Source organism: Carcharodon carcharias, chromosome 10, assembly GCF_017639515.1.
Source record: "Carcharodon carcharias isolate sCarCar2 chromosome 10, sCarCar2.pri, whole genome shotgun sequence".
Taxonomy (NCBI): Eukaryota; Metazoa; Chordata; class Chondrichthyes; order Lamniformes; family Lamnidae; genus Carcharodon; species Carcharodon carcharias.
Window position 1 is genome coordinate 143,769,241 of NC_054476.1, and position 27,108 is coordinate 143,796,348.

The 27,108-nt window shown below is 48.3% G+C and overlaps 1 protein-coding gene across 2 annotated transcripts; it reads right to left on the minus strand.

Annotated features, from left to right (window-relative positions):
* Positions 1–857: 857 nt before the first annotated feature.
* On the minus strand, positions 858–26,156 carry LOC121283377 (XIAP-associated factor 1-like). Of its 2 annotated transcripts, none has more exons than XM_041197880.1 (9): positions 25,958–26,156; positions 21,673–21,791; positions 17,762–17,897; positions 13,845–13,901; positions 11,618–11,810; positions 9,964–10,052; positions 6,985–7,392; positions 5,903–5,981; positions 858–2,485 (listed from the first exon to the last, which is right to left on the minus strand). In XM_041197880.1, exons 2-8 carry the CDS (start codon positions 21,714–21,716, stop codon positions 5,904–5,906), a joined length of 1,005 nt encoding a protein of 334 aa, XP_041053814.1. In that variant the 5' UTR covers positions 21,717–21,791; positions 25,958–26,156; the 3' UTR covers positions 858–2,485; position 5,903. The 2 variants fall into 2 exon arrangements, with proteins under 2 accessions (XP_041053814.1, XP_041053813.1); XM_041197879.1 differs by lacking the exon at positions 25,958–26,156 and adding an exon at positions 22,663–23,024.
* Between the last annotated feature and the right edge of the window lie 952 nt (positions 26,157–27,108).

The following is a 27,108-nucleotide window of genomic DNA, read 5'->3' on the forward strand; positions in this document are numbered from 1 at the left end:
TGCCCTTGAACTGAGTGGCTTACCCCACCATTTCAGAAGGCAGTTAAGAGTCAACCACATTGCTGTGGGTCTGGAGTCACATGTAGATCAGACTGGGTAAGGATGGCAGATTTCTTTCCCTAAAGGACATTAGTGAACCAGATGGGTTTTTATGTTAATCGACAATGATTTCATAGTCGCCATTACTGAGGCTAGCTTTTCAATTCCAGATTTATTAATTGAATTTAAATTGCACCAGCTGCTGTGGTGGGATTTGAACCCTTGTTCAGTTGAACATTAGCCTGAGCCTTTGTGTACTAGTCCAGTGACAGTACCACCTTCTCTGTTGATTAAGCATAAATATTAGCCAGGACACTGGGGACCAATTCCCCTGCTCTTCTTCCAATAGTGAGCAAGGGAGCTTTTACGTCCACTTGGGAGGGAAGGCAGGGCCTCAGTTTAATATCTTATCTGAAAGATGGCACATCCGACAGTGCAGAACTCCCTCAGTACTGCACTGGAAGCGTCATCTTAGTTTTTGTGCTTGAGGCTCTGGAGTGGAGGTTGAAATCACAACCTTCTGATTCAGAGGTGACAACGTTACCCAAGGAGCTAATTTCTGTTGGTGGTTCTGCTGCTTGTCCGATTTAACTATGGATGGATCCCAGGAAAATGATTTGGTGACCTGTTTTCCTGACTATTTTCCATTTGACATCTGTATCAGCCGGTCAGCCACATCACCAGCTGCACAGTTCAATATTCCAGGGGCTCGCAAGGTCCCCTAGAGTGCAGTAGCTCCATTGGCTGGAGTTTATGAAGGATTCCCACCACATCACCTGTCCATTCAACTCCTGAAATATAACTGAGAACCAAACTGATTCAGGCTAAAATCACGATTTGTATTTATTTAGCTTTAAAAAATACACAGGATAAGGTATGCAGCCAACAATATTTTCATCCATGTAGGAAATTATGTCTATTAAAGATCCCTTAAAGTCCTAGCCTGGTGTGATTGAATTTCTTTCTTCAGAGAAAAAAAATCTTAGTGATCTAAGGACACAAAGGACACGATGAATTCTACATGGACAGATTTCCACTTCCTTGTAGCTTCCTTCTATTTTCAATTCTTTCTAAATCCTTCAGTGATCATGGGACTGGAACTGTTTTATTTGGAGCTTTCTCCCTCTCTTGAATTTAGGATTACTCATTACAAGTGATGAAAAATGGTACACTGAAAGCAGCAATGATCTTCTGACACAGAGTCTCCTTTTATGCCATAATCACTCCAAAACCAACCCCGTCCCCACCCCACCATTTTAACCCACCTCAGTTGGCAGGAAATGGCTGGATTCAAGTTGGGCTCGCATTTAATTTCCCCTTTGAAGAAAGTGGAATCAAGTAGATGACAAAGATATCTGAACAAACTAACTGTCCCTTAGACACAAGAACACTTTCGCCCAATCAACAGGTTACATTTTCACACATTATATTAAGTTCCAGAAATGTTATAGATCGGGTGAGAATTATTCGCCAGTTGGACCTACTACATCCCAGGCAAGTGTCTGACTTCTCTTGACTTTTCTCCCCCCATTACCTTCACTGCAATTTGTAAAGGCATTCAAATCCCTGTCTATCCTTCAGTTAAAACGATTAGGGAAGAGCAGGAAGTATTCACATTCATTTCAAGATTTCCATTATTCAGTGCCCCTTACATCAGTCAGTCCAATGGCAAACAACAACTTGTATTTATATAGCATTTTTATCATAGAAGAAAAGTCCCAAGGCGCTTCATAGCAACATCAAATAAAATGTGATGCTGAGACACACAAGGTGAGATTAGGACAGACAATCAAAGCTTGGTCAAAGCAGCAGGTTTAAAGAGCATCTTAAAGGAGGAGAGAGAGGTGGAGCGGTTTTGGGAGGGAATTCCAGAGCTTGGGGCCCAGGCAGCTGAAGGCACAGCTACCAGTAGGAAAGCGAGGAAGGTGGGGGATATGCGAGAGGCCAGAATTGGAGGAACGCTGAGATCTTGGGGAGGGGTCTTGGGGCTGAAGGAGATTACAAGGTAGGAAGTGTCATAGAGGGATTTGAACACGAGGTTGAGAATTTTTAAATTAAGTTGCGGCTAGACCAGGGGCCAATGTATGTCAGTGAGCAGAGTGTCACGGGTGAATGAGACTCAGTGTGAGTTAGGGTGGGGGCAGCAGAGTTTCAGATGAGCTGAAGTTAATGGAGGCTGGGAGGCAGACCAGGGGAGCATTGGAATGCAAAACATTGTGATCAGAATCTATTCAGTAGCAACAGAGTTAGAATCACTCTGGACAAAATTAACAACTGCAACTTCATCTTTCAATAATGAAAAGTTTCACTAATGTTGCAGCTACGGTTTTAAATATGGAACATTAGACCTTCCATCATCTTTTTTTTGCATTGTACAAATGTTTTTCCACGTTCTACAATTGGTGAGTAGTTCTGATAGTGTTCGGCGTAGTTCCACATCGTAACCCTGCATTGGGGGTAATCGATAGGTCAGTAATTGATTCAGGAGAGTTTTAGAATTCAGCAATGGATGACTGAGAAATTGATAAAGGGAGAGAATATGAACGTAAACTAATAAGAAACATAAAAACAAATTGTAAAAGCTTCTACGGGTATGTAATGTTAGTGGAAATAAATGTGGGTCCCTTAGAGGCCAGAGAAATCATAATGAGGAATAAAGAAATGGCAGACATTAAATAACAAGAACTTATATTTACACAGTTAGTGCCTTAAACATGTTAAAACATTCCAAGGCTTCATAGAAGTGTTATTTTAAAAAATCCCAAATACTTTTGTATCAGTCTTCATGGTAGAAAACATCTCGAAAATAGTGGGGAACTAATGGTCTAGTGAGATTGAGGAACTTGGAATAATCAGTATAAATAACTGAACAGTACTGGCAAAATTAACAAGACCAAAAGCTGACAAAGTCCCTGGGACCCTGATGGCCTACTTCACGATGTTGGAAAGAGGTAAATGCAGGTAAAGTGGATGCATTGGATGTGACCTTCCAGATTTCTTTAGATTCTAGAAATGATCCTTGTGGATTGAAGGTAGCAAATGTAATCATGTTACTCAAGAAAGGAGGGAGAAACTAAATGGAGAACTAGAGGCCAGTTGACTTCACATTAGTAGCGGGGAAAATGCAGGAATATTTTATTAGTAACGTGGTGATTGGCACTTAGAAAATCATAGTGTGAGCAGGCAAAGTCAGTGTGGATTTATAAAAAGGAAAGTGAGTTTGACAAATCTATTAGAGTATATTTGAGGATGGGGTAGATAAAGAGGAATCAGTAGATGTGCTATACATGGATTTTCAAAAAGCATTCAATAAGGTGCCACACAGCAGTTTATTACACAAAATTAGGTCTCATGGGATCGGGGGTAATATATAAGCAGGATTGAGGATTGGTTAACAGACAGAAAACAGAATAGGAATAAACAGGTCATTTTCAGGCTGGTAGGTTGGAATCAATGAAGTACTGTAAGGATCAATGCTGGGACGTCAGCTATTTACAATCTATATCTATGATTTTGATGAAGGGACTGAAGTAATGTATCTATGTTTACTGATGAAACAAAGTTATGTGAGAATGTAAACTGTAAGGAGCTTGCAAAGAGGTTACAGGAGTGGACAGGAACGCTGGATAAGGCAGAGAAGTGTGAAGTTATTTAATTTGGTAGGAAAAATAGAAAAGCAGAATATTTTTTCAATGCTGAGAGTTTGGGAAATGTTGGCATTTAGAGGGACTTGGGTGTCACTGTGTCATTTTCAGGTTGGCAAGATGTGACAAGTGGCGTGCCACAGGGATCAGTGCTGGGGCCTCAACATTTTACAATTTATATAAATGCCATGGATGAAGGGATCAAATGTATTTTTGCTAAGTTTGCCGATGACACAAAGATAGATAGGAAAGTAAGTTACGGTAGAGGATATAAAGTGTCTACAAAGCGTTTAAATAGGTTAAGTGAGTGGGCAAAAATTTGGCAGATGTAGTATAATGTGGGAAAATGTGAACTTGTCCACCTTGGCAGGAAGAATAGAAAAGCAGCATATTACTTCAATAGCGAGAGACTGCAGAACTCTGCAGTACAGAGGGATCTGGGTGTCTGGTAAATGAATCCAAAAAGTTAGTATATTGTTGTTTCTTGCAAGGGAAATGGAATATAAACACAAGGAAGTTTTGCCACAGTTGTACAGGGTATTGGTGAGACCACATCTGGGGCACTGTGTACAGTTTTGGTCTCCTTTTTTAAGAAAGGACATAATTACATTAGAAGCAGTTCAGAGAAGGTTCACTCGACTGACACTGGTGATGGGGGAGTTATCTTACGAGGAAAGGTTGGACAGGTTGGATCTGTGTCCACTGGAGTTTAGAAGAATGAGAGGTGATTCTTTTGAAACTTATAAGATCCTGAGGGGGCTTGACAGGGTGGATGCTGAGAGAATGTTTCCCCGTGTGGGAGAGACTAGAACTAGGGGTCATGGTTTAAAAATAAGGGGTTTCCAATTTAGGACTGAGATGAGAAGAATAATTTCTCTCAGAGGATCGAGAGTCTTTGGAACTCTCTTCCCCAGAGAGCGGTGGAGGCTGGGTCAGCGAATGTATTTAAGACAGAGGTAGATAGATTCTTGTTAGGCAAAGGAATCAAACGTTATTGGGTGTAGATAGGAATGTGGAATTCGAAAAACAAACAAATCAGCCATGATCTTATTGAATGGCAGAGCAGGCTCGAGGGGCCGAATGGCCTATTTTTGCTCCCATTTCATATGTTAATAGATTGAGGAGACAAGACCTATATACCCTAGGGTTTAGAAGAAGGTAAGCTGATTTCATTGAAACATGTAAAATTCTTAAGGAGTTTTAAGGGTAGGTACTGAGAGGTCATTTCCCCTCAGCTGGACAGTTTAGGATAAGGGGTCAGCCATTTTGGACTGAGATGACGATACATTTCTTCATACAGAGGGTTGTGAATCTCTGGAATTCTCTATCCCAGACAGCTATGGATGCTCAGTCACTGAATCTATTCAAGACTGAGAGGTCGATGGATTTTTGGAGACTGAGGAATCAGGGATATGGGGATAGTGTGGGAAGCTGTTATTGAGTGTAGAAGATCAGCCCTGATCCTATTGAATGGTGGGCTGGAGGGGCTGAATGGCCTCCTCCTGTTCCTGTGTAACAGGCTCAAGGGGCTGAATGGGCCTCCTCCTGTTCCTGTGTAACATGCTTGAGGGGCTGAATGGCCTCCTCCTATTCCTTCGTAACAGCCATTGAGGGGCTGAATGGCGGTCTCCTGTTTCTGTGTAACAGGCTCAAAGGGCTGAATGGCCTCCACCTGTTCCTAGTGGTCAATTAGACAGGGCGACCAGTGCTTAAAATAAATGAGGTTTATTGACCCAAGGCGGAGTATGTTTAAGTGCATTAATGAACTAGTATCAGGACTCGGGTACCAGCCTTTCCCTTCTAACTCTCCAAACTCCACTCCCCAAGTCATCCACTTCCCTGGATTTTATTCTTCGTAGGCTGAGTCTTTCCAACTAAGAACTCATTGGCCTTAATTGCCTCTAAAGTTTTACCCCCTTTGCCCCGTTGGCGTTTCTAACATCTACAATTTCTCGAAGTTGCACTGTCATCAATGGATACAGAGCTCTCCAAAATCTACAGCTCGCCTACAGAGCTGCTCCAACTCTGTTATAGCACAAACACACCCAGTAATGACCCCAGAAAGTGGGGATGACTGAACAGGGAGAATCCCCTGGAATGTGTTGGCTCATCCCCAAGAATCCAGAGAGATGTTGATAAGATGTGGGCAGAGATGATGTATTTTGGTAAAAGTGCCAACAGCAGCAATAATACTGAGCTGATGCAGAGAACGGTCCAACCTTAAAGGAGGTCGCTTTCGTTAATCGGTTTTTGTCTCATTCCTTTCTTCCGCTGTTGATCAAAAAATCGACACTTTTTCTTCATGAAAGAAAGAGAGAGAGAGAAAATATGAAGTGAATTTGTGACAGGTAATCAGAGCCAGAAATTCATTGCCCTGAACCTACTGAAGAAATTCCTAGTTATTGGGTGACTGGGATTCCTTCCAGTGCAGAACTGAGTGAGTGCTGCACTGTTGGAGGGTCAATACTGAGGGAGTGCCGCACTGTCAGAGGAAGGTCAGTACTAAGGGAGTGCTGCACTGCTGGAGGGTCAGTACTGACGGAATGCTGCAGTGTCGGAGGGTCAGTACCAAGGGAGTGCTGCAGTGTCAGAGGGTCAGTACCGAGGGAGTGCCGTACTGTCGGAGGAAGGTCAGTACTAAGGGAGTGCTGCACTATTGGAGGGTCAGTACTAAGGGAGTGCTGCACTGTTGGAGGGTCAGTACTGACGGAGGGCTGCACTGTCAGAGGGTCAGTACCGAGGGAGTGCTGCACTGTCGGAAGATCAGTATCGAGGGAGTGCTGCACTGTTGGAGGGTCAGTACCGAGGGAGTGCTGCACTGTCGGAGGGTCAGTACCGAGGGAGTGCTGCACTGTCGGAGTGTCAGAACCAAGGGAGTGCTGTACTGTCAGGGAGTCAGTACTGGGGGAGTGCCGCACTGTTAAAGTGTCAGTAAAAACCCCATGGTTACAATTTTAAAGAAAAGCAGGGGGAGCGGGGAGATCTCCCTGGTCAATATTTATCCTTGAGAGAACAACACTAGCTGGTAATTAACACATTGCAGCTTGTGGGATCTTGCTCTATACGAACTGACTGTTGCCTTTGCTACTTTATAACAATGACTACATTTCAAACGTACTTTATTGGCTGTGACGCATTTTGGAACATTCCAAGCTTGCAATAGACGCTATAAAAATGCTAATCTTTCTTTCACCTTTACCAGTTTTCAGGGATTTGAGTAATTTTGGAGATTAAATGTATTCCTCTAAGGTAGAGTTATAAATGGTATCAAAGTGATATAGGAGCCCCGATAACTGTTTACCTCATGTTGTTTAAGGAGCTCCAACGGGAGAGCACAGTCACAGATCTGACAGCAACCAATTTCATCCAAATCTTCACTCTCGCCAAAGGTGGTGCTTCCTGGTGAGGAGAGGGGAAGAGCACCCAGCTGGTGAGGGGGCAAGGGGCTAAAGAAAGGGGGATCAAAAAGGTGGGAGTAGGAGGTAGAGGGGAGGTGGGAGTAGGAGGTAGAGGGGAGGTGGGAGTAGGAGGTAGAGGGGAGGTGGGAGTAGGAGGTAGAGGGGAGGTGGGAGTAGGAGGTAGAGGGGAGGTGGGAGTAGGAGGTAGAGGGGAGGTGGGAGTAGGAGGTAGAGGGGGTGTAGGGTGGAGGGTCTTGGCATAGGGAAGCTCGAAACCTTTCCACCAACCCTGAGAGAGGCTGGCATCCATCCTGTGAAGAGAGAGAGAGAGAGTTGGATCTCAGGTCACGCCATCCATAGCTTCTCACTAAAGCTTGCTGGCCTGCCCTTGCCTCAAATCTCTGATCATTCTGCTCCAACTTCCCAGGGTCAATTGTCGACAGACTTTTCGTTCCCTGATTGACTGACTCTCCACTCTCAGTCTTCTCCCAGTGCTAGTATTTAGTAACTAAAAATTAAACTATTTAAAAATATTTTTAAAGCCCCTACCATGTTTCTCCTGGGTTGTTTTCAGAGTCCTGAAGATTAACCTTCAATATTTGGAGACTCCAGGACAAATCTGGAGTTTTGACAAATCTTATCCTGTTGTTAGGCCCAACCCACCCTCCCCCGGTATTCTGGCCCTGTCCAGTCTCACACCTCCGGTATTCTGGTTGTGTCCAGTCTCACTCCCCCTGTATCCTGGCCCAGCTCAGTCTCACTCCCCCCTGGTATTCTGGCCCTGTCCAGTCTCACGCCCCTGGTATTCTGGCCCTGTCCAGCCTCACTCCCCCTGTATTCTGGCCCAGCTCAGTCTCACTCCCCCCTGGTATTCTGGCCCTGTCCAGTCTCACGCCCCCAGTATTCTGGCCCTGTCCAGTCTCACTCTCCCTGTATTCTGGCCCAGCTCAGTCTCACTCCCCCACCGGTATTCTGGCCCTGCCCAGTCTCACTCCTCACTCCCCCCTGGTATTCTGGCCCTGTCCAATGTCACTCCCCCCCCCACAGTATTCTGGCCCTGTCCAGTCTCACTCCCCCGGTAATCTGGCCCTGTCCAGTCTCACTACCCCCCCGGTAATCTGGCCCTGTCCAGTCTCACTCCCCCACCGGTATTCTGGCCCTGTCCAGTCTCACTCCCCCCTGGTATTCTGGCCCTGTCCAGTCTCACGCCCCTGGTATTCTGGCCCTGTCCAGCCTCACTCCCCCTGTATTCTGGCCCAGCTCAGTCTCACTCCCCCCTGGTATTCTGGCCCTGTCCAGTCTCACGCCCCCGGTATTCTGGCCCTGTCCAGTCTCACTCTCCCTGTATTCTGGCCCAGCTCAGTCTCACTCCCCCACCGGTATTCTGGCCCTGCCCAGTCTCACTTCTCACTCCCCCCTGGTATTCTGGCCCTGTCCAATGTCACTCCCCCCCCCACAGTATTCTGGCCCTGTCCAGTCTCACTCCCCCGGTAATCTGGCCCTGTCCAGTCTCACTACCCCCCCGGTAATCTGGCCCTGTCCAGTCTCACTCCCCCACCGATATTCTGGCCCTGTCCAGTCTCACTCCCCCGGTAATCTGGCCCTGTCCAGTCTCACTACCCCCCCGGTATTCTGGCCCTGTCCAGTCTTACTCCCCCGGTAATCTGGCCCTGTCCAGTCTCACTACCCCCCCGGTATTCTGGCCCTGTCCAGTCTCACTCCCCCCTGGTATTCTGGCCCTGCCCAGTCTCACTCCTCACTCCCCCCTGGTATTCTGGCCCTGTCCAATGTCACTCCTCCCCCCACAGTATTCTGGCCCTGTCCAGTCTCACTCCCCCACCGGTATTCTGGCCCTGTCCAGTCTCACTCCCCCGGTAATCTGGCCCTGTCCAGTCTCACTACCCCCCCGGTATTCTGGCCCTGTCCAGTCTCACTCCCCCACCGGTATTCTGGCCCTGTCCAGTCTCACTCCCTTGGTAATCTGGCCCTGTCCAGTCTCACTACCCCCCCGGTATTCTGGCCCTGTCCAGTCTCACTACCCCCCTGGTATTCTGGCCCTGTCCAGTCTCACTAACCCCCCGGTATTCTGGCCCTGTCCAGTCTCACTCCCCCGGTAATCTGGCCCTGTCCAGTCTCAATACCCCCCCCGGTATTCTGGCCCTGTCCAGTCTCACTACCCCCCTGGTATTCTGGCCCTGTCCAGTCTCACTCCCCCGGTATTCTGGCCCTGTCCAGTCTCACTCCCCCGGTAATCTGGCCCTGTCCAGTCTCACTACCCCCCGGGTATTCTGGCCCTGTCCAGTCTCACTACCCCCCTGGTATTCTGGCCCTGTCCAGTCTCACTAACCCCCCGGTATTCTGGCCCTGTCCAGTCTCACTACCCCCCCGGTATTCTGGCCCTGTCCAGTTTCACTCCCCCTGTATTCTGGCCCTGCCCAGTCTCACTCCGCCGGTATTCTGGCCCTGCCCAGTCTTACTCCCCCGGTATTCTGGCCCTGTCCAGTCTCACTCCCCCGGTAATCTGGCCCTGTCCAGTCTCACTCCCCCGGTATTCTGGCCCTGTCCAGTCTCACTCCCCCGGTAATCTGGCCCTGTCCAGTCTCACTACCCCCCCCCGGTATTCTGGCCCTGTCCAGTCTCACTATCCCCCCGGTATTCTGGCCCTGCCCAGTCTCACTCCCCCTGTATTCTGGCCCTGCCCAGTCTCACTCCGCCGGTATTCTGGCCCTGCCCAGTCTCACTCCCCCAGTATTCTGGCCCTGTCCAGTCTCACTCCCCCAGTAATCTGGCCCTGTCCAGTCTTACTCCCCCGGTATTCTGGCCCTGTCCAGTCTCACTCCCCCTGTATTCTGGCCCTGTTATTTGGCTGTAGCTTCTCTCACCTGGTGATGTAGGATCTTATCTTTAGGAAACATCTTTCTGCAGAACTCGCATGGAATTTTGGAGGTTTCCCCCGTCAGAGAGGCAGAAACTAAAAACAGAGGAAACACAGGCAAATTAAATAAAAATAAGAAATGTTGGAAAAACTCAGCGGGTCTGGCAGCATCTGTGGAGAGAGAAACAGAGGTAACGTTTCGAGTCCGTATGACCCTTCTTTTATTTATTTATTTATTTTTTCCAGCATCTGTAGTCTTTTGCTTTTATCACAGACAAATTAAATGTGGGCAGAAGCCGTAAAAACATCAGAATTAGAAGCAGAAGGAGGCCATTCAGCCCAAGTCTGCTCGCCGTTCAATAACATCAGGGCTGATCTTTTACCTCAGCTCCACCTTCCCTCGCTATCCCTGCTTCCCTTAATGTCCAAAACCCATCAATCTCTCCCCTGAATATACTCAACAATTGAACATTCACAGCTCCCTGGGCTACAGAATTCCAAGTATTCACGTTAGATGATTGTTTGAATAGAAACAACGTGCAGGGGTACAGGGAAAAGGCAGGGCAACGGCACTAAGTCATAATGTTCATTTGGAGAGCCGGTACAGACACGATGGGCCGAATGGCCTCCTTCTGTGCCGTTAAGATTCCGTGATTCTCAGAGGACAATCCCTTCATCTCAGGAAAGAGTCAGGTGAACTTTTGTTGCTCTCCCTCTGTGTTACACTGACGCCTGTGGCGGTGGTCAGGAGAGGCTCTGAGTGGGATAGACAGTGGCTACAATCTACCGCATGAGCGCAGTCCGATTTAACAGCAGTGAGAATTGGCGTGTCTCGCCGTGGGCAGACAGGATACTTAACCTTAATTTCAAATGGGATACCCGCAGGACAATTAGGAGCTGCATTTCAAATTCACTGAAATCTACTGCTACTGTGTTTGAAATGGGCAGTGACAGGCCGGTGGGAGCCTCAAGCTCCACAAGGCAAGTGGCTCTTTCAGCTTCCTAGTGGAACAGGAGGCATTCAAGCTCCCCAGACCCTGATGGCATCTCCCTGTGACAGCCAGGCCTCAGTGGGTAGCGTGTCTCAGCTTTGTGACAGAACGATGTGGTTTCAAATCCCACTCCAGTGACTTGAGCCCATGGCCTAGGCAGACACACCCAGTGCAGTAATGTGGGAGCGCCGTACTGTCGGAGGGTCAGTACTGAGGGAGCGCCGCACTGTCGGAGGGTCAGTGCTGAGGAAGCGCCGCACTGTCGGAGGGTCAGTGCTGAGGGAGCGCCGCACTGTCGGAGGGTCAGTGCTGAGGGAGCGCCGCACTGTCGGTGGGTCAGTGCTGAGGGAGCGCCGCACTGTCGGTGGGTTAGTGCTGAGGGAGCGCCGCACTGTCGGGGGGTCAGTGCTGAGGGAGCGCCGCACTGTCGGAGGGTCAGTGCTGAAAGAGCGCCGCACTGTCGGAGGGTCAGTGCTGAGGGAGCGCCGCACTGTCGGAGGGTCAGTGCTTAACATGTTGTTTGTGGGAGCTTGCTATGAGTAAACTGGCTGTTGTGTTTCCTACATTACAACAGTGGTTACACTTTGAAAATACTTCATTGGCTGGAAAATGCTTCAAGATGTCCCTTAGTTGTTAAAGGCGCTATAGAAATGTAAACTCTCTGCGTACCCTGTCCTGCGTTCTGCACACTCGGGCAACTTTGCTCATGTGATTCCTGGTCTCTGTACATGATGTACTTGCTGCAGTCTGGGCAGCGATTAGTCCGACTCCCACATGCCTCTTCATGCTCAGGTAAAGTGCGACATGGAGTCTCCAGATCACAGAAGCGGCATCTCAGCAGTCGCTCGGTGCATTCTTCATCCTGAGGAAGCAAGACACCTGGTCATCCCTCCTCACCCCAGCCTATCTCTGTAATCCCCTCCAGCCCCACAACCCTCTGAGATTTCTACACTCCTCCAATTCTGGTCTCTTCTGCATCCTTGATTTTAATCACTCCACCATCGGCAGTTGTACCTTCAGCTGTCTGGGCCCTAAGCTCTGGAATTCCTTTCCTAAGCCTGCAGACAACTCTCTCTTCCTTTAAGATACTGTCAGGGAAAGCCGATTACAGCCACAAATGAGCATATTGAGCTTTTAAGGAAGACGTGTGTGTTTTTAAAGAAATATAAGCAAGGACACAGAGCTAAAGGTGGCTGATAATGTAAAGTGACCACTTTCTGTAAAATTCCTATGTGGATTATACTGACAGACCTGTCCTGACAGAGCATGGAATGTCACAACTGAAAAGGTGTCATGGCCTTCTTCAAGCAGAGAAAGTTGAAAGGGGGGATAGAAAAGATACAAAAGACTGAACTTTAATCTCCTGTGGTTGCAGAGACAAAAGACTGATTACTATATCTCAGCAGTCATCTAAAATCCATCTCCTGTTGATTCACATCTCAGAATGTGTAAAATGGTCAGAGATCAAAGGAAACAGATTCTGGCAGCAGGACGTGGTTTTTTTCTCTTATGGGAATACACAGGGAAAAATGGGTAAAAAAGCTATCTGCAGAGCAGTGCTAGTGTGCTAAGTGGTGGTGTGCTGTGTGTGTGACAGCAAGGAGAAGATCAACTAATCACCCCGGCAGTTGCAGCTGAAGTCTCTCTCTCTCTTTGTCTGTTGCTGGAGGCAAGGCAGCAGAAGCTACAATCAGAAAGAAAACAGGACAGCTTCTTCAGCCAACCTGCAGAACCAAATGTCTCCAAACCCACTGTGAAACTGCCAAAGCCAGCTCTGCTGGAATCACCCAGCTTAGCAGCCACAGCGTTTTGCCATCTAAGCCTCACGAACAAGCCAAAGACTGATTTGTATATCTTTTAAAAGACTTTTATTTGGACTATTAACTTCTCATTTCTGAGTTGTGTATATGTGTGTTGTGTTTTTATGATCTTTCTGGGGTCTTTAATAATTAATAAACTTACTCTTTCTTTGACTCAAGAAAACCTGGTTAAATTGACTCCTCCTAAGAAAAAATACATATGGACTGGGAAAAGGTATCCAAGGGGGAAGGGATCTTTTAAATTAACCTTGTTGTGACCAACCAAGGGCAGGTGGGGGGGTTGATTTGAATAAAGAAGGGTCGTCAGTTCATTGCTCCTCAGCTGGGAACATAACGAAATTGGGGTCCCATTCAGGAAGACCTCGCCCGGGGACCGATCGTAACAATATAAAACTTCCTCTTTGACCAAGATATTGGTCAACTGTACGAATATCTGTTTCTGTGACTCAGTGTCAAATTTTATTTGATAATCACTCCAGTGAAGCGATTATCACTTGGGACGTGAAAAAACATTTAAGACACGATATAAATGGCAATTACACCGAGGGCTAGACACAAGCTAGGGAAGGCTCTCCTCCCACCTGGGCATCAGACTGTATCTTACACCAATTTATACACAATTCTAACACCTAGCTCTGCACTTAGATCCCAGATACCATTCAGTACTGAGGATCAAATACTCCCAGGACAGGTACAGCATAGGATTAGATACAGAGTAAATCTCCCTCTACACTATCCCCATCAAACACTCCCAGGACAGGTACAGCACAGGGTTAGATAGAGAGTAAAGCTCCCTCTACACTGTCCCCCATCAAACACTCCCAGGACAGGTACAGCACGGGGTTAGATACAGAGTAAAGCTCCCTCTACACTGTCCCCCATCAAACACTCCCAGGACAGGTACAGCGCAGGGTTAGATACAGAGTAAAGCTCCCTCTACACTGTCCCCATCAAACACTCCCAGGACAGGTACAGCACGGGGTTAGATACCGAGTAAAGCTCACTCTGCACTGGCCCATCAAACACTCCCAGGACAGGTACAGCACAGATAAAGAGACAAGAAAACCATCCCTCACCTCATGAGTCTTCAGTTTGCAGTGTTCCAATTTTTTGTGACACTGGGAGCATTGAACCTGCAGTGAAGAAGGAAATCAGAATGAGACATGGATGCACATGCTGCCAATCCCAGACCCAGAGGGGTCTGAATTTCACACTTGGCGTGTGCGCCAAGTTGGCGGGAGCGGAAGTGGATGTGGAATCTGCTCCTGGGCCACAGCTGCGTTGAAAACGTGATTTCACGTTGGGTGGCCAATTAAGGTCCGCCCAGCGTGAAACGTGTCTTCTCAATGGTCGGGAAGGGGAGGGGGCCTGTCGGGTGCCGGGTCCATTGGCGACCCGGTGGGTGCTTTAAAACTGGCAGAGGCAGCTCCCTGAAGGCTGCCAGGGGAGAATCTGTGGTGTCTGTGCAGGAAATCATTTCATTTACTGGTGGCTGAAGACATCAGGCGGGAGGGCAAGTTGAGTGGGCACTTTGCCCCCCCCGCCCCCCCCGTTTCTTGGACGAGTGCCTCACGGTCCTCATGGAGGAGGTGGGTGTCAGGCGGGACTCTCGCATACCCAGCGATGGCAGGAGGAGGCCACCGCACTTGATCAAAAAAGCCTGGGAGGAGGTGGCAGCTGAGGCCAGCAGGCACATGCTGTGCAGCGCACATGGGTGCAGTGCTGCAAAAGTTCAATGATCGGCTGCGAGTTGGCATGGATCAGTGTGGAGAGGCCCCCCCCAGTGGAGCTCAGGGCTGTTAAGAGTCTGAGTGCCAACTGTCACAGACACTGGCGCCAGCCAAAGAGGTGAGCTCTGGCTGCTTGGACTGAGTGCCTTTCGGGTTGAGGGTCACGACTTGGAGGTGCCTTGCAAGGTATTCCTCATGTGGAGTTGGCCAGGCTGCAATGGCGCTTCAGGTAGAGAGTAGACTAATCAATGCTCCTCTGTCCTTTTAGGACAAGAGCCATAACACCATCGAGAGGTCAAGATAAAGTGGAGGTTCCCCAAACCTCCTAAGCCCGATGAGGTATGAAATAGATGCATTGGAGCTGGAAATCCACCACCCACCTTGTTCAGCCGGTCGTAGAGAGGCAGGGCTCCCTGACGAAGGTAACAGTGCAATGCACAGAGGTGAGAGTGTCGGATTGTGCAAACATTCTTCTGTAATCTCATCATCAATGGGAGCCTGAAACCCGGATTCCCCATTGATCATTGAAAGATGATGGCACCATGATGCAGATCACCATTGTGCCACCAAGATGCCTGGCATGCACAGTGACAGTGTGATGACTTAAACTAATTACATGTCATTGTTCTCCCTTAGATTCGCCAGTATGCACTCAAAAGCAGGACCCCGAAGAGCTACCCTTGACGCCAGAGGACCACAGGGCTTTTGACGCACCCGCATCACACCCTTTCTCTGAACCAGGCACCAGCGCAGACGCCAGTACCTCAGTAGACATTTGATTGTCGGCTAGAATGTCATTGCACAGCGGTGAGGGCAGTTCACACTCACTCAAGGAGCAGGCAAAGGCAGTGAGTGCCCAGTATGCCGGCAGTAGGAGGACTGCTGGAGACCAGGACCATGCTGAACCGAAGGCAGATGATGAGCCTCTGGAGTCATCCATTAGGTGGCAGATGCTGGATATCCAGCAGATGTGCGGGAGGATCTGCGGAGGTCCATGAAGGTATGTGTACCATGGTCCCTGTTGTGGAGGAGTCCATGAGGAGCATGAGCACTGTGTTGACCCTCATGGCCGAGCGCACTGCCTCCTTCATTGAGAGAGTGATGACACTCATGGAGAGGCAGCTCGAGGGACAGAATCAGGGGTTCCTGGGGTTGTACTCAAACCTGCAAGTCCTCACACAGGCAATGACCTCAGGTGGTCAGTGCCAGTGTGGGAGATGGATGAGGCACCCAGTATCCCAGCTAGGTGCCTGTCCATCAATGGCAAGCAGGGAGGTCCAGAGCAACTTCACATTGGTGCACAAGTTGTTTGTCATCTCTGCAGGCTCCTCTCAGGATGCCCTGGATGACAGCAGTAGCTCCTCCACCCCTCTGCCAGTGACCGTGGCATCTGATGAAGCTGCGATGACTGGGGAGATACCAGCCATGGCACTGGCTGCTCCCTCCCAGGGAGGGCCAACACAGGCTCCACTGGCCAGAGGACGACTGCCAAAGTCATCAAGGCCAACAGGACAGCACAATCAGCAGGCTGCCTCCAATGCCGCTGCCGGTGAGGGGGTGTCGGGGTCACCAAGACACAGCACTCGCAAATGCAAGTTTAAGGCACCATGTGCACAAGAGGGATTGGTCATAGGTGACCTTCTGTTCTGCCATGTTTTGTAGATATGTTTACTGGTGTGGCCATTAACACCATATATGGTTCTGTTCATTTGATATGAATTTGCTTTTGTCTTAATGGCCTGAGCATGCTTCACTTGTTTTGTAGATGCAGGGCATGCCAGTATCTAATGCTAGACATGAGTGGCTCTAAACTTTATTGCACAGGCACTGAGTGGACTTTGGATTCAAATGAAAGGGTCATTTCAGACATTTGGGATGGAGACGGCACCCTGGCATGAGGTGGAAGCAGATCTTTGGCAGCCTAGCTGAAGAAGCATTGGATCTAGGCATCCTTGGTTTCCCTGCCTCCTTGAAGAATCCAGAGGACTGCTTCCATGCCCTCAGTGTTCTCCTCACCATGCTCCTCTTCTGACTCACCACTGGATTCATCCTGTGTGGCCTGTGGAGCTGCCTCTTCCTCCACAGCTAGATTGTGGAGAGCACAGCATGCAACCACTATCAGTAATACCCACTCTACGGGGTATTGTAATGCTCCCCCGAATGGTCCAGATGTCGGAGGCACATTTTCGGAAGACCTATGGTCTTCTCTATCACCGCCTTTGTGGATGTATGACTTTTATTATAACGCTGCTCTGCCTCTGTTCTTGGGTGACAGAGAGGCGCCATAAGCCACCTTTTCAATGGATAACCCGTGTCACCCAGCAGTCATCCATCCAGTCGGGCTGGAGCAGAGAACAGCCTTGGCACCTGTGAGTGTCTTAGGGCATAAGTGTCATGGGAGCTGCCAGGGTACCTTGCACAGACGTGCAGAATCTGCATCTTGTGGTCACAAACTATCTGCTTGTTCATCAAGTGGAAGACCTTCCCATTGACGAAGGCACCCGGCTGACCCGTTGGCGCCTTGATGGCCACATCTGTGCAGTCGATCGCACCCTGGACGCTGGGGAACCCAGCGATCACTGCAAATCCTCTGCTCGCTCAGCCTGGCTGGCCTTGTCCATTCAGGTGCATAGAGGCACCTGGCCTCCTCTCCCTTCTGCCCCTGTCTTCCTCCTCAGGGGAGGTGCCACAATCCCCATTACCAGGATAACAGAAGGGTGTCTGATACCTGGAAGGATCCACATGGTCAAAATTCTCCAGGGGGCTTGGAGACACCAATGAGTCCTGAAATGAAGCCTAGGAATGCTAAGAATGAAGCTCAAAACAGAGAAGAAGCTGTCAAGTTCAAATAAGTAACCAGCAGCAAACTATCTCCCAGACTCCTCACTACTCACAATAGCAATGCTGCTGACCCTTTTTATCCCGCGCTTGGATGAGGTTTTGTTAAAAGCGGGTTGCCTGCCTGCCTGTTTTGCCCATGAGACGAGCGTGAAACTGCGCGGGCAACCTAAAATCGAGTACAATTGGCTTTTTAATGGCCTTTTAATTGTTGGCGGGCACAGCTTTGACACCCAGGCCTGCCCACCGACCTGAAGATTGTTTGCACATGGGATGACATCAGGACGCTTGCCCAACGTCTTCTCACGCTATTGCACATCTGTTCAGGGCGTGTGCCCCCCCGCCTGGCCACGAGACATAAAATTCTGGCCTGAGTACTGGTCAGCCGTCATTCGCTACCTGTGCGTGTGTTATTGGTCTCTGACCTGTCTGTGCTCTCTCTCTCTGTGCTCCTGTAACTCTGCTGTCGGCACTGCTTCATTGCAGAGTGGACACAGCTGGATGAATCGCTTGCAGTGAATCTCGTGAATGGGATAATTCGAGGCGGCCACATCCTTCTTACTGCAGAGTGAAAACACAGGTTAACTGGTCATCGTATTCTGGTACAGCTCGATCTCCTGTGAAACTCCCAGATGCACTCGGGCAGGAATTATGTGCGACACTGACCCAGACACCCTGCAACTGACCATCAGCATCTGTGGACCCTGAGCTGAATCTCCCACTGATTGAGAGAGCATCTGTCTTCTGTCTGGTAACACTCTCAGGGACATACCTACAGGGCGAGGGAGAAAGAGGGTGAGGGAGAAAGAGTCAGGGAGGCAGGAACAGAGGGAGGGAGAGCGGGAGAGACACACAGAGAGAATGTAGGATCAAAATCCCCTCCAACTGGGTAATTTATGGAACAACATTTCAAACCCACGGACATGTGTTGACCTCATGATTGGAACTATAAAAAGATAAGCTGCAGTCAGCAGTACAGGGCTGAGCAGCAAGAGGTTAATTTGGATATTTAGTGAAAACACAGTGACTCATCAAAAGGGTTTGAACATTGACTAATGCAATGAAGAAAGTCTGACTACACAATACAATGGCACAAAGGGCATATTATCAATGCGACACACCTTCAACACCTCTTTGTCCTTTTGTCTACTTCCACCTATCACTGGCCCTCTGTCCAGCTTACCTGTCCCACCTCCCCTTAAACCAGCTTATATTTCACTTCTCTTCTATTCTTGCTTAGTTCTGTTGAAGAGTCATATGGACTCGAAACGTTAACTGTGTTCCTCTCCGCAGATGCTGCAAGACCTGCTGAGTTTTTCCAGGTATTTTTATTTTTATTTTTGTTTTGGGTTTCCAGCATCCGCAGTTTTTTGCTTTTACACTCAAAGAATTATTCAACCACCACAGACAATAGAACTGGAATAGGGTCATTCAAACCCTCATTAACTTTGGAGCCAAGTGCTGTTACTGTGCTATTACTGTGCCACTTCAAGCAGCAGGAGAATTGCTCATGTAATGAGAACCGATAATATTCTTCTGGATACATCTTCCATGGAAAACCCTGTATTGTTTCAACCAGCAGGAGCTGATTATATTTGTCTGGACTTTGCATGGAATCAGCTGAATGGATATTGGAACAACAGGAAATATGTTTTGACATGTCTGAGTTAAATTATTATAGAGAGCAGATCTGAGCATCTGGGCTGCAGTTGGAAGAAGGGTTGAGGTTGGTCACTTTGACTCAGTCCTACAGATTGTATTGATGCACCTCACAATCCATGTGTAAAAGTTGAATCTGATTATACTTTTGTGACGATGATTTTGAAATGTTTTGGAATGTTCTTCCAGATATTTTATGAATAAAGTATATTTTTCAAAAAAAAACAGTCCTACAGTCAACACTGGACAGACCAGCCATGTTGTGGATTGTAAGTTTCATCCAAATCGTAGTGATATTGGTCTGAGGGTTTTGTGAAGGTTTGGGGCAGAAATCTGGTGTTTTTTGCTAGTACCTTGTAACTTGTTTCAGCCATTCCTTGGGTGATGTTGTTCTGAAGATTTTTTCTTAAGGTTTCAGGACAGGATGTGGTGTTTTTCTAAGTTTAACCGAGTCGTGGTGTCTTTGTGTTGGGTACTGGGAACAGGTTGTTTTAAATTTTGGGTTTTGTACTGTGGGGTTGTGGGTGATTCAGTAAAGCAATTGTGAATTATCAGAAGAAACTTGTCTCGCTGGTCATTCCGTTCAAGCCATACACGTGTGAATTTCTGGTGTCACAAATTTGAGTATGGGGAGGTGCTCTGAGGGCAAAGGGGAACACCTACGAGAGAGCACGAGAGAGCGAGTGCGTGTGAGAGTGAGTGCGTGTCCGTGGAGAGAGAGAGCGTGCAAGAGAGGAGATACACAGAGAGAAAGACACACACATACACACAGAGACACAGCGAGAGAGACACACACGCAGAGACCAAAAGGAGAGAGAGAGACAGACAGAGAGACCGAGAGAGGGAAAGAGATACACAGAGAGAGAGAGAGAGAGACACACACACATACATACACACAGAGACAAAAGGAAAGAGAAAAACAGGCAGCGAGAGAGACAGGCAGACAGACAGCAAGAGACAGACAGGCAGCGAGAGAGAGAGAGAGAGACAGGCAGCGAGAGAGACACAGACAGAGAGAGAAAGCAGGACAGAGAGAGAGGGAGGGAGAAGATACAGACATAAGACATAAAGAGGGAAGCATATAGAGATAGAGCTTGAGAGACAGTCAGAAAGAGTGAAAGAGAGACAGGGTAGAACCATATTGACAAAGATACACATGCAGGAAGAGTGAGAGACAGAACAACAGAGTAAACACAGTGATGTCAATCTTGGGAGGCCAACATTCATGACTCTGATGAAGAGTCATTCAGACTCGAAACGTTAACTGTGTTCCTCTCCGCAGATGCTGTCAGACCTGATGAGTTTTTCCAGGCATTTTTGTTTTTGTTCTATGACTCTGCTGGCTCTTGGTCAGAGTAATACTGGCTCCAGTTCACAATAGGGATCTCGAGCTCTTGCTCATTGAATAGAGAGTTCACCTGACCAAGTGCTTGAAAAATGATTGATCACTCATTTCCTGTTTCTGGGAGCTTGCAGTGCACAAAATGTCTGCCACATTGATCAACATAACAACACTGACTACAATTCAAAATTAAGTCAATATGTTTCTCAGAATGTCCCGGAGTATTAAGAATCAGAGAATGATACAGCACAGAAAGAGGCCATTCAGCCCATTGTATCTGTGCCAGCTCTTTGAAAGAACGGTCCAATTAAACCTCAGCTCTTTCCCCATAATCCTGCAAATATTTCCCCTTCAAGAATTTATCCAATTCTCTTTTGAAAATTACTAACGAACCTGCTTCCATCGCCCTTTCAGGCAGCGTGATCCAGATCACTGCAACTCGCTGTAAAAATAATTCTCATCTCCCCCTCTGGTCTGTTAAGACGGTGTAAAGGTTCTGGCTGTAATTGTGGGAACTGTTAATCTCTTGGAGACAGAATATGGAACAAGTGCCCATTGACAGGCAATCACTGCTTCATAGAACATGCTGCATTTATATAGCGCCTCTAATGTATAAATGTCCCAACATGCTCCACAGGAGCACTATAAAGCAAAATCTCTAGCCACGTAAAGTAATATTAGGACAGATGACCCAAAGCATGGTCAGAGAGATAGAATGTAAAGAACGACATAAAGCAGGAGAGGTTTAGGGAGACAATTCCAGAGCGGGGACCCAGGCAGCTGAAGACACAGCCGCCAACAGTGGAGTGATTAAAATCAGGGATGCTCAGGCCAGAATTAGATGACCGCAGAGATTTCAGAGGTTGGAGGAAATTACAGAAATACTGAGGAGTGAGGGCATGGAGGGGTTTGAAAACAAGGATGAGAATATTAAAATTGGGGCATCGATTAACTGGGATTTAACGTAGGTCAAGCAAGCACAGGGGTAATGGGTGAATGAGACTTGGTTTGAGTTAGGATACAGGCAGCAGAAAGTCGGAGGGAGAGGTTATGACACAGAAACAGCATCACACCGCCTGACAATTCTAACTCAACAACGTTCCTATTCTGGTACTCTCAATACACACACAATTCCAGGTTTTCAAAGCATTTGATAATCTGTGCCATCATCGAACTGATGAATCCAGTCTCCAGATGTTGGCAGTGATATTATTGACTGAGAGGGGGAAATGAGAAAGGTCTGGTTGGTTTTCACAGGCAACACTGTGAGGGGATATTAGAGTCGCACAGTGTCACAGGTAATGGGTGAGAGCTTGAATCAATCCACCTCCTTACCAGTTGCTGCAGAAAACTGTCTCCTTATCCTCCACCACCATCATCGTTCTCAGCTGCACTGTGGGACACACTGGAGGCACTGTGGGACACACTGGAGGCACTGGTCACACAATCAGAACCTGACACCAAACAGCACAAAACAGGATGAGCAGATATCAGGACATAGCAGGATGCAAGTGTATAAAAACACACACCCACACACACACACACATATAGACATTGACACAGACACATACATATACTCACGCACACCCATACATTACCATTAATACTCACACTCGTGCACTATTCACACTGAACTGCACATCTGCTCATAGCCAGGATGTCTCACACAGACGCACACACACACACACTCGTATAACTGTGTGCACTTATATAAACTTATAGAGTCACACACAATAACAAGGTATGAAGTGTAGCAGCTAGGTTGCTGAACTAATTTGGAGATCTCGACTATAATCTGGAAGGCGTGAGGGCACAGCACTTGGGCGGACTGTGAATTCAAATTCCATTTTAAAAAATTCTGGATGTAAGCTGCTCTCAGTCAAAGTGGCTGTGAAGTCAGATTGTTGTAAAAGCCCAAATGGTTCATTAATGCCCTTTAGAGAAGGAAACCTGCTGTCCTTCCCCTGCCTGGGCCGGTCTGTGGCTCCGGGCCCACACCAACATGTTTCACTCTGAACTACTCTCTTAGGCCTGACAAACTTGCTCGCAGTTTGAGAAAGTGGCGCACAGCCACCCTGTGCCCTGCACAGATAGGATGGGCACTAAACGCTGGCCTCGTCTGTGACACCCACATATCCCAAGAAAGAATTTTTAAAATGTGATTACTGTGTTTCTTCAACACAGTTCAGAGATCTCGGAGTTTAGGCTCATTGTTGTCACTATGAGGCCCACTTCCTGTAGAGGGTTCTGTACTTAAACATTTAAAATATAATCCAATCCCATCCCCAGTCCAGGGACTGAATTTCTGATGCCTCAATATCTTACCTTTAGATTAGGATCTCTCTCTCTGTTCTCTCCGTCAGTCTCTCTCTCTCTGTCTTTCTCTCAGTCTCTCTCGGGCTCTATTTCACTTTTATTTTCACTTTCATTTTCTCCAGTTCTTGGTGCTCGTTAATCCAAAAATTTAAACAAACTTGGAGGGAGTTTCCCCAGCGCTGCTGCTGACTCTGAGGGTCAAAGTGTCTCCCTGTCTGGCTCTGAGATAGTGCAGGATAGGCGCAATCCCAATGACAATGCTGCACCCCTGGTGTTAAACCAGGCACAGGACTCAAGTGACTCTACAATGTGCCCTCCCGCCACCATGCCCAGCGGGATGGAGAGGTTAGACACGAAGAGTGAGAAAACAAAACTGCAGGAGGCGGAAAATCAGCTTCATTCACAACACATAGAGGGCTGGATGGTGCCCGGTGTCTGGAAGCAGAGCAGACACACAGACAGAATGGACACCTCAGCAGAGGGGACACCCATAACCATAAGACATAGGAGCAGAAATTAGGCCAATCGGCCCATCGAGTCTGCTCTGCCATCCAATCATGGCTGATAAGTTTTTCAACCCCATTCTCCCGCCTTCTCCCCGTAACCAATCAAGAACCTATCTATTTTGGTCTTAAATGCACTCAATGACCTGGCCTCCACAGCCTTCTGTGGCAATGAATTCCATAGATTCACCACTCTCTGGCTAAAGAAGCTTCTCCTCATTTCTGTTTTAAAAGGTCTTCCCTTTACTCTGAGGCTGTGCCCTCGGGTCCCAGTCTCTCCTACTAATGGAAACATCTTCCCCACGTCCACTCTATCCAGGCCTTTCAGTATTCTGTAAGTTTCAGTCAGATCCCCCCTCATCCTTCGAAACTCCATTGAATATAGACCCAGAGTCCTCAAACATTCCTCATATGTTAAGCCTTTCATTCCTGGGATCATTCTCGTGAACCTCCTCTGGACCCTCTCCAGGGCCAGCACATCCTTCCTGAGATATGGGGCCCAAAATTGCTCACAATATTCTAAATGTGGTCTGACCAGAGCCTTATAAAGCCTCAGCAGCACATCCCTGTTTTTATATTCTAGTCCTCTCGAAATAAATGCCAACATTGCATTTGCCTTCCTAACTACCGACTCAACCTGCAAGTTAACCTTAAGAGAATCCTGGACTAGGACTCCCAAGTCCCTTTGCACTCCAGATTTCTGAATTCTCTCCCCATTTAGAAAATAGTCTATGCCTCTATTCTTCCTGCCAAAGTGCATGACCTCACACTTCCCCATGTTGTATTCCATCTGCCATTTCTTTGCCCCATTCTCCTAACCTGTCCAAATCCTTCTGCAGCCTCCACACCCCCTCAATACTACCTGTCTATCCACCTATCTTTGTATCATCTGCAAACTTAACCAGGATGCCCTCAGTTCCTTCATCTAGATCATTAATGTATAATGTGAACAGTTGTGATCCCAACACTGACCCCTGCAGAACTCCACTAGTCACCGGCCACCATCCTGAGAAGGACCCCCTTATCCCCACTCTCTGCCTCCTGCCAGACAGCCAATCTTCTATCCATGCTAGTACCTTGCCTCTAACACCATGGGCTCTTATCTTACTGAGCAGCCTCCTGCGCGGCACCTTGTCAAAGGCCTTCTGGAAGTCCAAGTAGATAACATCCATTGGCTCTCCTTTCTCTAACCTACTTGTTACCTCCTCAAAGAATTCTAACACATTTGTCAGGCATGACCACACCTTGATGAAACCATGCTGACTTTGCCCTATTTTACCATGCACTTCCAAGGATTCTGAAATCTCATCCTTAACAATGGACTCTAAAATCTTACCAACAACCGAGGTCAGGCTAATCGGCCTGTAATTTCCCGTCTTTTGCCTCACTCTCTTCTTAAACAGGGGGGTTACATTAGCGATTTTCCAGTCCTCTGGGACCCTCCCTCACTCCAGTGATTCCTGAAAGATCACGACTAACGCCTCCACTATCTCTTCAGCTATCTCCTTCAGAACTCTGGGGTGTAATCCATCTGGTCCAGGTGATTTATCCAATGTCAGACCTTTCAGTTTTCCTAGCACCTTCTCCTTGGTAATGGCCACTATACTCACCTCTGCCCCCGGACTCTCTTGAACTTTGGGGATGTCACTCGTGTCTTCCACTGTGAAGACTGACGCAAAGTATCTATTCAGTTCCTCATTTCTTTGTTCCCCACTACTACTTCTCCAGCGTCATTTTCCAGCGGCCCAACGTCCACTTTTGCCTCTCTCTTACTCTTTATATATCTAAAAAAACTCTTGCAATCTTCTTTTATATTACTGGCTAGTTTACCCTCATATTTAATCTTCTCCCTCATTTCTTTTTTAGTTGTCCTCTGTTGGTCTTTGTAGGCTTCTCAATCCCCTGGTTTCCCACTGCTCTTCGCCACATTGTATGCTTTCTCTTTAGCTTTTATGCTGTCCCTGACTTCCCTTGTCAGCCATGGTTGCCTCGTCCTCCTTTTAGAATGCTTCTTCTTCCTAGGCATGAATTTTTGCTGTGTCTCCCAAATTACTCCCGGAAAGTCCTGCTATTGCTGTTCCACTGTCTTTCCTGCTAGGCTCATCTCCCAGTCAATTCTGGCCCGCTCCTCCCTCATGCCTCTGTAGTTGCCTTTATTCAACTGTATACAGTTACACCTGATTTCAGCTTTTTCCTCTAAAATTGCAGGGTAAATTCTATCATATTATGGTCACTTCCTCCTAAGGGTTCCTTCACCTTAAGCTCTCTTATCAAATCTGCCTCATTACACATCACTAAATCTAGAATTGCCTGTTCCCTACTGGGTTCCACCACAAGCTGCTCCAAAAAGCCATCTCGTAGACATTCCACAAATTCCTTTTCTTGGGATCAACTACCAACCTGATTTTCCCAGTCTACCTCATAATGAAATCCCCCATGATCACTGTAACCTTGCCTTCTTACACGCCTTTTCTATTTCCTGGTGTATCTTGTGCCCCACATCCTGACTACTGTTTGGAGATCTGTACATAACTCCCATTATGGTTTTTTTACCTTTGCAGTTCCTCAACTCTATCCACACAGATTCTACATCATCTGACCCTACATCGTTTCTTGCTATCGATTTAATTTCATTTCTACTAACAAAGCAACCGCACCCCCTCTGCCAACCTGCCTATCTTTTCGATCAGATGTGTATCCTTGGATGTTTAGCTCCCAGTCCTGATCCCCTTGCAGCCATGTCTCCCGATGCCCACCACATCATACCTGCCAATTTCAATCTGCGCCACAAGCTCATTTACCTTATTTCGTATACTGCGTGCATTCAGATACAACACCTTCAGTCCTGTACTTCCAAGGAGAGCAAACACCCGGGCAGAGCGGGCACAGAGCAGACACCTGGGCAGAGCGGACACCCGGGCAGAGCAGGTGCAGAGTGGACACCCGGACAGATAGGACACCCGGGCAGAGAGGGCACAGAGCGGACACCTGGGCAGAGCAGACACCCGGGCAGAGCAGACACCCTGGCAGAGCAGACACCGAGTGGACACTCGGGCAGAGCAGACACCCGGGCGGAGAGGGCACAGAGCGGACACCCGGGCGGAGAGGGCACAGAGTGGACACCCGGGCAGGGAGGGCACAGAGCGGACACCCGGGCAGAGAGGGCACAGAGCAGACACCCGGGCAGAGAGGGCACAGAGCGGACACCCGGGCAGAGAGGGCACAGAGCAGACACCCGGGCAGAGAGGACACAGAGTGGACACCCGGGCAGAGCAGACACCCGGGCAGAGAGGACACAGAGTGGACACCCGGGCAGAGCAGACACCCGGGCAGAGAGGACACAGAGTGGACACCCGGGCAGAGCAGACACCTGGGCAGAGAGGACACAGAGTGGACACCCGGGCAGAGCAGACACCCGGGCAGAGAGGGCACCTGGGCAGAGAGGGCACAGAGCAGGCACCCGGGCAGAGCGGGCATAGAGCGGACACCCGGGCAGAGAGGGCACAGAGCGGACACCCGGGCAGAGAGGGCACAGAGCGGACACCCGGGCAGAGAGGGCACAGAGCGGGCACCCAGGCAGAGAGGGCACAGAGCGGGCACCCAGGCAGAGAGGACACAGAGTGGACACCCAGGCAGAGCGGACATCCGGGCAGAGAGGGCACAGAGCGGGCACCTGGGCAGAGAGGGCACAGAGCAGGCACCTGGGCAGAGAGGGCACAGAGCGGGCACCCGGGCAGAGAGGGCACAGAGCAGGCATCCGGGCAGAGAGCAGGCACCCGGGCAGAGAGCGGGCACACGGGCAGAGCGGACACAGAGCAGACGCCCGGGCAGAGCAGACAGTCATCGTCTAGAACAATATAGAGAGAAAGAAAACAAATTTTGGAATTGTTTGCAATTTTTTTAATTAATCTTTATAACAGAGACGCTCTGATACTATTTCAAAAATTACATT

Bases quoted from the DNA above. Each gene is read 5' to 3' on its own strand.
- LOC121283377 (XM_041197880.1), bottom strand. From the start codon at position 21,716: ATGATGGTGGTGGAGGATAAGGAGACAGTTTTCTGCAGCAACTG. The intron at 13,902-17,761 runs GTCAGAGACCAA...TCTTCACTGCAG, and splicing joins GAGAGAGAGAGCACAGACAG to GTTCAATGCTCCCAGTGTCA. The intron at 10,053-11,617 runs GTACGCAGAGAG...CTCTGTTTTTAG, and splicing joins TGTGCAGAACGCAGGACAGG to TTTCTGCCTCTCTGACGGGG.